Source organism: Phacochoerus africanus, chromosome 15 (assembly GCF_016906955.1).
Source record: "Phacochoerus africanus isolate WHEZ1 chromosome 15, ROS_Pafr_v1, whole genome shotgun sequence".
NCBI lineage: Eukaryota > Metazoa > Chordata > Mammalia > Artiodactyla > Suidae > Phacochoerus > Phacochoerus africanus.
In genome coordinates, this window is record NC_062558.1 from 2,590,752 (window position 1) to 2,604,112 (window position 13,361).

General features: G+C 38.4%; 1 protein-coding gene across 7 annotated transcripts in view; it reads right to left on the reverse strand.

Annotated features, from left to right (window-relative positions):
- The window catches only part of AUH (AU RNA binding methylglutaconyl-CoA hydratase), a 147,425-nt gene that overhangs the window by 86,281 nt on the left and 47,783 nt on the right, over positions 1-13,361 (reverse strand). For 6 of the 7 annotated variants that reach the window (XM_047762342.1, XM_047762341.1, XM_047762340.1 and 3 more), the window contains exon 5: positions 643-735. The exons of the other annotated variant lie outside the window; for it this stretch is intronic. In XM_047762342.1, the coding sequence (XP_047618298.1) occupies positions 643-735 (93 nt within the window). The remainder of the gene's footprint in view (positions 1-642; positions 736-13,361) is intronic. 7 annotated transcript variants of the gene reach the window in all.

The window sequence follows — 13,361 nt, forward strand, 5'->3', positions numbered from 1 at the left end:
TGCTGGGCTCAAATCTCAGCTCAGTCACTGATTTGGGGCCTGGTTCTTCCTCTCTCTGCCCTTGTTTCCCCAAGCACCACAGTGTGTGCCTATCTCACAGGGCTGTTGGGTGGACTACATGAATTAATGCGCGTCAAGTTCTTAGAAAAGCGCTGAGCACCTGGTCAGTCCTTCGCACGTGGTTAGCATGGTCTTCAGTATTATTTCCATCATCACCTCAACCAATGCTCAGAAAACTTATAAGAAGAACGTGAACCACAAAGAGATTATTATTACTGTAGCTAACAACAGTTATGGACTTAGACTAGGCACATGCCACAGATTAACGCATTTAATCTTCTAACAGCAGCTGTCAGTTCCCCCATTTGGGAGGAGAAAACTGATCTAAAAAGGGTAGGACCTAAGACCCAAATTCAGTTCCGTCTGATGCTATTCTTCTCTCCTCCTGCTATGACCGAACAAGACACTATAAAAGACTGTTTTCTTAACCGGAAATTTTAAATACTTCATTAAGCCCAATAGGTGACTGTTTCTACATGTTTTATTGAACAGGAGGGGGGGAAAAAGTATTTGGAATTATCCGAAGAATAAGCACAATCTTCATTTTTAAAAAGTTACCTTTTTAATAGGATTAATTCTCACCTGCTACTCTTATATCACATGCTAAAGCCAGTTCAAGTCCACCACCTAAAGCGAGTCCATCTATTGCTGCAATGGTTGGCACTGGAAGATTAGCTGAAACAGAAAGATTTCATGCTTCTTCAGTCAGAGTGTTACCTTACTATGTAATTTATTTTAGATACACTTCTGTGAATACATTTTTAAATAGAATATTGTCTAGAGAATTTTAAAAAAACTAAGCATTTCATGCATCATTTGTCTATAAAATGTGATAATCATACAGTGTTTCATCACATAAATGTGCTGTAATATCTCTAAATCTTACCATATTATTGAAATATATTCATAAATATTTTCTGTTGAATTAACAAAAGCACAGTTCTGGCTTCTCAATCACAGAGCCCAAAGTCTCTTTCAAGCTGTTCTGGTTCACGCAAATTTCAAATTGAAATGACTTAGGGATAATGCAAAACTCATGATCTTTTCATGGGTTGCCCCTGGTGCTTAGAAGGATAGAGCCTCATTCAAAAAAGTAATATGGGAGTTCCTGCCATGGCTCAGTGGAAACGAATCTGACTAGCATCCATGAGGACACAGGTTTGATCCCTGGTCTCGCTCAGCGGGTTAAGGACCCAACGTTGCCGTGAGCTGTGGTGAAGATCACAGGCACAGCTTAGACCTGGCGTTGCTATGGCTGTGGCACAGGCTGGCAGCTATAGCTCTGATTGGACCCCTAGCCTGGGAACCTCCATATGCCATGGGTGCAGCCCAAAAATTTAAAAAAGGGAAAAAAATTAATACATCTACTCGAAAAAGGACAGAAGCTGTCCAAGCAGTTGCTAGGGCATCAACCCACTAGTAGTTTTATTATTTGGTGATGAGTATGATGAACAGCAGCCCTATCAAATACCACACACTTCAGATGGAAGAGACTCTGAGAAGGCTTTGAGAACCTGTATGGCTTAGCTGATCATAAAAATCAAAACCAGGAGTTCCCGTTGTGGCGCAGTGGTTAACGAATCCGACTAGGAACCATGAGGTTGCAGGTTCGGTCCCTGCCCTTGCTCAGTGGGTTAACGATCTGGCGTTGCCGTGAGCTGTGGTGTAGGTTGCAGACGCGGCTCGGATCCCGCGTTGCTATGGCTCTGGTGTAGGCTGGCAGCTACAGCTCCGATTCGACCCCTAGCCTGGGAACCTCCATATGCCGCGGGTGCGGCCCAAGAAATAGCAACAACAACAACAACAACAACAAAAGACAAAAAAAAAAAATCAAAACCAGACTTCCCTCAGTCCAGAAACAGATTATTATTTTAATGAGACTTTTATAAATTATAATATACAGATTTCATTTTCTATCTCTGGTTCAAAAATTGGTTAACTATCCTATGAAGGAGAATCATTTCTATTAATTTTATTTCTGACTTTGGAAATGTGAAGTTAGGTGGCCATCCTTAATATATATATAGAATGTAGACATTAAAAAGGTACCATCTTACCACAAAAAAGAAATAATAATTGTGTGACATGATGGAGGTATTTGCTAATGCTACAGTGCTAGTTATATTATGATATGTAAACAAATCAATACATACAACTTAAACTTACACAAGTTATGTCAATTATATATCAATTTAAAATAAATACATAAAGTAAAAATGAATAAATAAAAATAAAATAAAAAGAAATCTCTTCTCTCTCTTCCATAGGTATTCCGATAACATGAAATTCCTCAGAGGTCTATTCATATCTGTTGAAATGCACTGAGTTTTATTCATACATGAAGGAATTTATCAAACTCGTCCTAATTTTCCCTAAAAGATGTTTTTCTTAGTAAGTTTTTTTCAAGAAAATATGAGTCATCTCAAAGTACATGCTAGTTTCATAGTTACCTAATGTGCTTGTTTTTACATATGGTATTTCTTCTACCTGAGAGCATTTAATAATCTTAGAGGAAACGCAATAAAGCACTCCTTTAGAAAAGCAGAGTATCAGTTTCAGAGAACTGAGAACTATCAAAACGGCAGGTACATCAGAGTGTGACTGAATGAACAGAAACCGCCAGGAGCAATGGCTATTCCCAACAGCAGCAGGAAGAAATTATGACTCAACGTGTTACGCAACCAACAGGATCAGATACTATTTTGAGTTTAGTACCAGGAAATGAGCCAGGTATGACAAAGAAGATAATAATCCTTTGAATGCTCCTAAAAATATAATAAAAGCAAACAATTAAAGTTTCGCTATTTTAGGAGAAAAATAAATGATCTGCAAGGGAAGGTCCAGTCTCCTCCAGAGGCTGCAGGACACCCTCTGCAAGCATAACTGGAGTCAGAAGGCCGAGAAGGTGGGGGAAAACAAGTGAGGGGCTCCTTTCAGCTCTGAGATAAATACAATGCACGATGTGGGTTTTCAGATGTTTCTAGAAAAACAGCTACAATGCGAATATTAAGGGAAAATGCTCGTGTGAGTCATGGAGTTTTAAATTTGATTTTGCTGCAAAGTAGTGTTCTTATAGAAAACAGAGAAATCACATCTTTCAAGAGAAATGCCCATCTAGTAATATCAGAAGTCTGACTTTACCGAAATCATTTAAGGAGAACAGAAATAAAATCGAAGTTTAACAGGAAGTAATAATAAATTCCAAATTATCCCTATTTCAGCTCAAACTTTACCTTCAGGTTAATGTATTCTCTCCCACGGCCATCATCGAGTTTCAAAGGAAGCACCAAAAAAAAAATAAAATAAAATCAACCACTCCTCCCCAAAGCCTCCATGCTTGCCATGCCTTGGCTCTCTGGAGGCCCAGCCAGGGCCGCTGAGAAAGGAGCAGGCCTGGACACAAACAGACACATTCACCTTAGGGGAGAGGGGACGGAGGGAGCCCTGTAAATGGGAGCTACCTTTCCCAGGAGTCAGAAGAGTGACCACTGTGCAATCTGAGAAAAGCTGCTTGACTTTTCTAAGCCTACCACTTAGCCACCTGCGCCTTATTTTTTTTTTTTCTTAATAGCTGCACCCATGGCATACGTAAATTCCCAGGCCAGGGGTTGAATCTGAGCTGCAGCTGCTACCTAAGCCACAGGTGCAGCCATGCTGAACCCTTTAATCCACTGTACCACGCTGGGGATCGAACCTACACCTCTGCAGCAACCTGAGCCACACTGCAGTCAGATTCTTAACCCACTGTGTCACAGCAGGAACTCCCCACCTTCCTTCTTATCCTTCTATATACTACCTATGCATCTAGCAAAATATGAGAGAGTTTGCTTATTACATGTGGCCACTGTCCTAAGCACCTTCAAAATGTTATTCAAATCTCCTACCAGCTTTATGACATTAGAACTCTTACTGGGTCAAGGAGTTGCTGTTACTTGCCCAGTACAGCCACAATTCAAGCACAGGTGGTCTGGAGCCAGGCTCGCTCGTACCCATTATTACTCATCATCAGTTCTCACAGCCCAGACCGAGAGGCCCTGAGAAGGGACTGAGAACTGTAAGCCATCCTTCCTAAAGGACCTGCAACCATGTATCTAGGAAAAGGAAATGCTGAGACTCCTACAGAACTCTTAAGAGCACACTGGCTCTGTGCTCTGCTAATTCTTAGAAGCCTAGAGCAGCACCACAGCTTAGTGGGTCCAACTGGGGGGACCTCGGGAACCAGAAGCCAGGCGCCAGCCAGAGTTCTGACCTGAGTTTTCCCTGGGAACCCCCAACCCAGACTGTCCCCAGTACCTGCCTATATGGGTTATTAAAGTAGGAAGAGTCAACACCAGAGCATCCTCTTCCTATCAAAATTCCAAATCAAAAAAAGCCTCTGTAGGGGACATGCAGAGAGGGGATGCTGGTGAGGTTAAATCCCCATACACTCTCACTTCACAGCCTTGTCTGGAAGATTATGATAAATGTAATGACTCCTGCTGTGTAGCATTGAGAATTATGCCTAGATACTTACATTGCAACACAACAATGGGAGGAAAAAGTATGTATACACGTATGTGTAACTTGGTCCCCATGCTGTATAGCAATAAAAATAAATTTAAAAAAATGTAATGGCTGAGTAATGATTTCCACTGTCAACCGCTACTTCAGATGTAACAAGGCTCTTGGTACTTCAAATGCTGCTCAACAGGGCAAATGTAGTTACTTCTGTTTCTGATAAAAGTAGTTTACTTTTTTACCTGGAGCAAAAAAATACATCATTACTGCCTCTTTTCATTACTCTCAGGCTCTATATCCTTGCTCTTCAAAATGCAGTTGTGGACCAGCAGAATTAGCATCACCTGGAAGCTTGTTAAAAATGCACAATCCAGGAGTTCCCATTGTGGCTCAGTAATGACTGCTGTTATCCATGAGGATGCAGGTTCAATCCCTGGCCTCACTCAGTAGGTTAATAATCCAGCACTGCCATGAGCTGTGGTGTAAGTTGCAGATGTGGCTCAGATCCCAAGTTGCTGTGGCTGTGGCTTAGGCCACCAGCTTTGGCTCCAATTCAACCCCTAGCCCGGGAACTTCCATATGCCACAAGTGCGGCCCTAAGAAAAAAAAAGAAAAGAAAAAAAAAAAACAATCCCTGGTTACACCCAGACCTGCATTTTAACAAGATCCCAGGCAAAGCTCTGGATATCTCACCTAGTCCACAGGAATAATCATATATACTATGGTATATCTATAGAAAATAATACTAGAAAATCATTTTTTAAACTGCAGTGATAAAAATCGACATTGGAGAAAACTAAACCCCAAATTATTCCCAGAAATAATTTTCAAATACAAAGCTACAGCCAAAGAATAACCAAGAAAACAAGATATAGTAAAAAGAAAAAAATAGAAAAATAGAAAAAAACAATTGAAAAAAAAGATGCATACAAAATTGAGATCCATAATCATCCAACACTGACTCTCAAAGACATGAAGCCTAGCAGGAAACTGCAAACTATGAAAAGGGACACAACAGATTTTTAAAGGAACCAAAACTATCTTGAAATTTAAAGAAGCACAATGTGTATAACAAAACAGATGAAGCTTACAAGAAAATTAGCAAACAGGTAGATGAGTGACAAGAAAGTATCTGTGGAGAGGCAAGGAAAAACATACAAATGGAAAATACAGACATAAAGGATACAGTGAAGGTCTAATATATGTCTAACTGGCATGAAATAAACATCTATCTGAATGAGTTTAAAACAAAGCAGCAGTTTGTATCACTTAACCCCAAACTCCAACTTTATCCCTCCTCTACCCCGTCCCCTTTGGTAACCATAAGTAGTTTGTTTTCTACGTCTGCGAGAATACAAAAAGATAGATATTACTACTGAATTGCTTTGCTGTATACCAGAAACTAACACAACACTGTAAATCATCTCTACATCCATTAAATAAATAAGCTAAAAAATGCAGCAAATTAAACTTGAATAAAAAAAGGAATTAATTAAAAACAGAATAGGGATTAATAAACAAAAACAATAGAGAGGATTAACAAAGCCCAAACAGATTTTTTAACGTATAATAAAACAGAAAAGCCTCTGGAGAGACTGATGGGGGAGAGGGACAGCAGAGGATACAAATTATCAATGTCAGCGTGTATTCCAATGTCAGGAATGAAAAGAGACGTCATTTTATTGGTCTTCTGACATTAAACAGATAAAAGAACATAGATGACTTTCAACCAATGCATTTGAAAATTACATGAAATGGATCAATTCCTAGAAAACTATATATTTCCAAAATTAAAAAATAAAGGAGTTCCTGCTTGGCACAGAGGATTAAGAATCTGACTGCAGTGGCTAGGGTCACTGCAGAAGTGAAGGTGTGATCCCTGGCCTGGTGCAGTGGGTTAAAGGATCCAGCGTAGGTCACAGCTGCAGCTCAGATTCAATCCCTGACACACAAACTTCCATATGCCACAGGTGCGGCCATTTAAAAAATTTTTTTTAAATATAAAAACTTATTTATGTGGTTCTTTTCATATACATATAAATATATTTGTACATTATAGATAAATGTAAGTATACAAATATATATTCAAGTAAAAACCAAGAAAAGGCCTAAAAATATACATATTAAATTAACACATTAGCAATAATTACTTATGCGGAGACAAAAAGAATGGGAGAAAGTGCGGAAAAATTTTATATTTTTACATTAGAAACATATTCAGATACTCTTTATGAAATTAAAAGCTAACAACCATGAAAAAGTCAAAAGAATTAAAATGGTCTTTTCTTAGTCTTGTCATTTTCTAGAACATTTTAGAATAATACTTTAAAGTAAGTGACAGCTTGGTTCATAAGCCCATTACTCCTGCTTTATTTACCAAAACATTATAATTTTCACAAAACTGTCCAAAGTCATAACATGATTAACACCCACTGAAAGTCAGCAAAGGCAATAAAATTCCAAAATGAGACTATAAGCTGCCAACTGTGATATGTAACCACTCTATGCTAGACTATGATTCAATATATAGGGATGTTAACAACTCATAAGGGAAAACAACTGACTCCCACATACTTGTGTCAGTTTTCCATCACTCTTGGCAAGACGACAAAGAAAACTAAAATGAAGATCTGGAAGTTACTACTTGGAAAACTAATTAAGACAGTTAACTAGAGTGTTTCATTAATCAATTTTTCACATACCATAATTCAGTACTTCCAATTTTTAGTTATTACAACAAACTGGAGGTGGGGAGAGTAAAATACATGCTAGATTGCATTCAATTTGACTAAACGAGCTACATTTTAAGCTGGTCAACTTGAAAACTTTGGAAATGTTCTTTCCTAATCAATTCGTAATACAACACATCTAAAATAAAAGTTATTTAGATAATAGCAAAAAAAATGTAACAAGTGCATAATCTCTCCAAATGTATTATAACAGTCACCAGAGTTAACAGTTAAGTATGCTCAGAATAAGCTTTATTTCAGATAAAGTGAAACAAAAATGAAATATCTGAAAAAGCTTTGAATTGTATAATGGTGATAAACTGCAAAAAAATAAAAACGAAAACAACCCCACTCTGAATACATATCAGATGCTTCTAAAGCAAATGAAAAGCTTTTTAAAAAGGATATACCTATAGAATTTATGCAAGCTCTTTTGTAGTCATTACTCAAGAATCTCTAAATTCTAAAATGCGATACTAGAGTTCTAGGTGGATTTATACATACAAGCACATTTCCTAATTTAATAGCTTATATAATTAAAAAGAATATAATGGCTAAACCCATGAAGTAACAAATAGAACACTTAAACTTGGTAAAACATTATCTGTATTTTATTCATATTCTGTTCATATTCAAAAACTATGAATGTACATCAGAGACTATTATTAAGCCATGATAAATCAGCATCAGAGACTAATATTAAGTGATGATAAATCAGATGTTATGCTTTATAAAAAGGTATATATATTTTTTGAGGAAAACATTTCCAAATACTCCCATTTGTAGTTTATTTACAAGAAATCAAATTATGGAACGTATTTCCCATAACCAGGATACGTTTCCGATACCTAGTTTTTCCCAAATGGACTTACAACCAAAAAGCCAACAGACTAGGGTGCTCCCAAAACTTATCTAAGGGATGGAGCGTTCCCTCGTTTGTCAGCCAAATAAGCAGCTGACCAGAGCAGTCCCAACACTTCTCTCCAAAAAGGTACTTGTTAAATTCACCAGTATTGACCATGCTGCAAAATCCAGTAATCAATTCCTCAGCACTCATCTTACTTGACCTGTCAGCAGCTTTCCTTCGTGAAAGACTTTCTTTCCTTGGGTTTTCAGAATACTCTTTTCTTCCTAACCCCCTACCCTGGCTGACGTTTCTCTGGCTCCTTTCTGTTTCTTTTTCATCCCCGCCTTGAAACATTCCAGTACCTCAGGGCACACAAACATCTTTTCTCTCCACAGTAACTTCTGGGTGCCTCACCCAATATCCAATCTTCAGAGAGCATTCACATTCTAATGACTCCCAGATTTACATCTCAGCCTGGACTACTTGCCTAAACTCCAAACTCCTATCTTGCTGCCTTCTCGACATCTCCACTTGGACATCTGAGAAACATCAACTACCTTCACATTTCAAACTTGAACTCCTAAGCTACACCTCCCACTCCGACCCAGCAAATGGGCAGCCATTCTAATTTACTAAAACACAGTAAGTGATCAAACTGTTCCATCCAGATCTCCTGTTGTGGCTCAGTGGTAACAAACCCCACTAGGATCCATGAGCACGTGGATTCGATCCCTGGCCTAGCTCTGTGGGTTAAGAATCCAGCATTTCCAGGAGCTGTGGTGTAGGTCACAGATGCAGCTCGGATCCAGAGTTGTTGTGGCTTTGGCACAGACTAGCAGCTACAGCTCCAACTCGACCCCTAGCCTGCGAACCTCCATATGCTGCGGGTGCGGCCCTCAAAAAGCCAAACAAATTTAAAAACAAAAACAAAAACAAAACCCTGCTCTATTCATGTTTGGTCTATCATCCTCAGTCACATCCTGGAAACAATATGAAGTGGGATGGAAGAGAAAGAATCAAACTCACTCCCAAGGCAACAGAAATAAGAGCAAAAATAAACCAATGGGACCTAATCAAACTGACAAGCTTTTGCACAGCAAAGGAAACCAAAAAGAAAACAAAAAGACAACTTATAGAATGGGAGAAAATAGTTTCAAACGATGCAACGGACAAGGGCTTAATCTCTAGAATATACAAACAACTTATACAACACAACAGCAAAAAAGCCAACAACCCAAGGGAAAAAGGGGCAAAAGACCTGAAGAGACATTTTTCCAAGGAAAATGTACAGATGGCCAACAAGCACATGAAAAAATGCTCAACATCCCTGATTATTAGACAAATGCAAATCAAAACTACCATGAGACACCACCTCACACCAGTCAGAATGGCCATTTAATAAGTTCACAAATAACAAATGCTGGAGGGAGTGTGGAGAAAAGGGAACCCTCCTGCGCCGTTGGTGGGAATGTAAGCTGGTACAGCCACGATGGAGAACAGTATGGAGTTACCTTAGAAATCTATACATAGAACTACCATCTGACCCAGCAATCCCACTCTGGGGCACATATCCGGACAAAACTTTCCTTAAAAAAGACACATGCACCTGCATTGTTCATTGCAGCTCTATTCACAATAGCCAAGACATGGAAACAACCCAAATGTCCATCGACAGACAACTGGATTAGGAAGATGTGATATATATACACCATGGAATAGTACTCAGCCATAAAAAAGAACAAAATAACGCCATTTGCAGCAACATGGATGGAACTAGAGACTCTCATACCAAGGGAAGTAAGTCAGAAAGAGAAAGACAAATACCATATGATATCACTATAGCTGGAATCTAATATAAGGCACAAATGAACGTTTCCACAGAAAAGAAAATCATAGACTTGGAAAACAGACTTAAGGCTGCCCGGAGAGGAGAGGGAGGGAGGGAGTGGGAGGGATTGAGAGCTTGGGGTTAATGGATGCAAACTATTGCTCTTGGAGTGGATTTACAATGAGATCCTGCTGTGTAGCATTGAGAACTATGTCTAGATACTTACATCGCAACACAACAATGGGAAGAAAAAGTATGTATACATGTATGTGTAACATGGTCCCCATGCTGTACAGCAGAAAAAAAATAAAAATAAATAAAAATAAAATATTAGGATAAAAATCCAAAAAGAAAAAAAAAGAATCAAACTTGGACCAATGCAGGCAATTCTTTGAATTTTAGGTACAGGCAGACAAAAAAGGATTCAGGAGAAGCTAATCTGAAGATGAGAGCAAAGCAGGACACCTTGGCTCACCTGTCTACACCAAGAGGATCCCAGTCAATGTTCTCTTTCAATGGCAGATCTACCATGTGCCAGTTATTATGTTAGACACCAGGTACAGGAGGAGGAAAAACCCACTATGTTCTCATAGGAGGAAGGGGATAGGAAAAGTAACACATGATAGGAGAGGACTAGAATCCATATAAGAGATTTACACATGATAGGGCTCAACAGACATATATCAAAACAATTCATAGACGCCACTACATTTGGGGAATGTACAAAATGTAACTTTTCTACAATAAAATAAATGTCTATGGCAATGTCTGAGAAAACGTTAAGCTGAGCTGATATTCTGACGTAAGAGCGACTTTATCTTATTAAATAGAATGTAACTTTCAGCTTAAGACAAAAAATGACAGAAAGACAGATCCTGTAGTTACCCAAAGATTAAAGACTACTCTCATACAAAGTCAGCTAGCCTGGGGCAGGCAAAGAGTTTGAATCCAATGACAAAGTCTTGCAGAAAGGTGGCCAAGATAAAGGTCTGATGGAAATGTGCTTCTATTGTGGTAGGTTTTTCTTTACTTTTAATTATGAGTGACTTGTTTTGTATTGCTTTGAGCCTTTCAACTCCAAAATTCAAGTAAAGTGGAGTTCCCGTTGTGCCGCGGCAGAAACGAATCTGACTGAACCATGAGGTTGCAGGATCAATTCCTGGCCTTGCTCAGTGGATTCAGCATTGCCGTGAACTGTGGTGTAGGTCACAGACGTGGCTCCATCATGGCATGGCATGGCTGTGGTTGTGATGTAGGCTGGCATCTCATTAGACCCCCTAGCCTGGGAACCTCCATATGCCACGAGTGCAGCCCTAAAAAGAAAAAAAAAAAATTCAAGTGAAGTGTGTCTCAATTCTAAAATTCAAAATCTTGCCAAGGAAAGTAAAGTAAATGAGAGGCACTACTTGAGAACAAGTTTATCCCAAAATATTTACATAAGGGCTTTTCAAACAGAATTCTTCTATTGTATTGTTTAAAAATATTTTCTATGTATTTGACCAGAGACACAGTTTTATTTAATAGAAAAAAGTGCATAAGAACAGATTTTTTTTCAATCACATAAAGAAAAGCTAATCAGAGAATTTGAAAACTTCCAAAATTAAATTATTTCCTTTCATTAAGACTTCACAGTATTAAAAAACTTAAGAAAAAAGTGTTCGTTAAATAGATGAATTTTGTAATCTGTCCTTTTAACATAATTACCTGCATTTCAATGCAAATTCAGCTCTCTATTTACATAGCTAAATTAAGCTTTTGCCATTTTATTTCATCAGAAATAAAGGGAAAAGGAAGCCAAAAATGCCTAGCATTTTAAAGGATTACTGTAGAAGATCATCTATAAAAATATCATCCACATTACATTAGATTCGACAATTTATAATTCTGGTGAAAACCTATTTTAAATATTTCTTTATCATCAGATAGGAACTCCTTGAAGTCTCAATTTGAGAGAACAGGCCTGTTCCCTGGGAGACTCTACTTCAGAGAGAATTTCAAAAACACATTTTTCTCCCTCTTCATGAAATACCATCTCATTAGACAAAGACTGGCTATAAGTAGGTAATTAAACAGCACTGTTCTAGGATAGCACATTCTTCATTGGTAATTTGCATAACGGTGGTCCCAGTAGTGAGGTGCCCATATCGCCCAACTGGAGGAGTGGGGACCTCAGGAACCGCAGACATCAGATTGGGATAAAAAGCATGTTTGTGTACCCATGCTGACTTGCTAATGCCTGACATTTCAAAATACTCAGTTACTGCTTTCAACCTACACATCCCATATTCGAAGGGGGAGTGGGGACTTGTAACAACGGTTAATCTTTCAGAAATCTGAGAATTTCTTATAAAGCATCTCAAAAAGATAAGAGTTTGGGGTATTTTGGTTTTCTTCTTTGAAAAGAACAAAAGAACTACATTTTGTTCAAGGATTTTGGAGTTACTTTTTAAGAAGAGGCTTTCTAGGGAGCTAGGAACAATAAAGAGAAGAATTTCATGACTCAAAATATGGAACTTCATTCTCATCTCTATTTTAAAAGAGCAGCTTTCAAATGAGTCCAGTACCTTACAGACTCTCATTAAAAACTAGCAGAGCAAGAGGGGAAAGGGGGATAAAACAGGGAGGGTATATTGTGATTTGTACTGTTACTGATATTGCTACAATGACCGATTCCAACATATGCGTGGTTGTTGAAAATCAGCTCACAAAATTCCTGAAAATGTACTAGTCCCCCCGAACAGCCACCAGCGCACATGAATACCATAACAGTCCCAAAAGCACAGTGCAGACTCCTCCTCCACCAGCCTCCATTAGCATCCGCCAGACAAGCCACAGCCTCCAAGCCATGGGAAATGTAGCCCCAGGAAGCCCTTCTCTACAGAAAAGGAACTAGAACTACAGGATAAGGGCCAAGAAGAAAGCAGGTGGTTTGCGTGCAAAATCTGGCGCATAAGCCAATTTTGCTTGACATTCAAAAGGGTTTTTTTTCCCTCTCTCAATGAAAGTCTTCAAACGGGGAGATATAGCCTAAAAATCTAGAATTCTGGCTTTTCTCGAAAATAAAAAAATATATAAGAAAAAATGCAGAAAATTATTCAAGAAAGAATGTAAATGTTCACAGAACTCAAGATACATGAATCTATGAAAAATGTTGATCTAATTTGGCAAATATAAAGAACACAGGTAGCATGTACATATAATGAAGCATAATAATAAAAAACTCCCTTAAAATCACCCCACAGAGGAGGGGGTCAGAAGTAATATCCTACTTGTCTAGGTGTTCTCCCATCTGTTCTTCCATCTGCCTTCCTAAAGCCAGAGGTAATCATCAAAGTCTGTGTTCATCATGCCCATTTATTTCTTCTGTGTATGTGATTTCACTACATCTCTAAACTACATC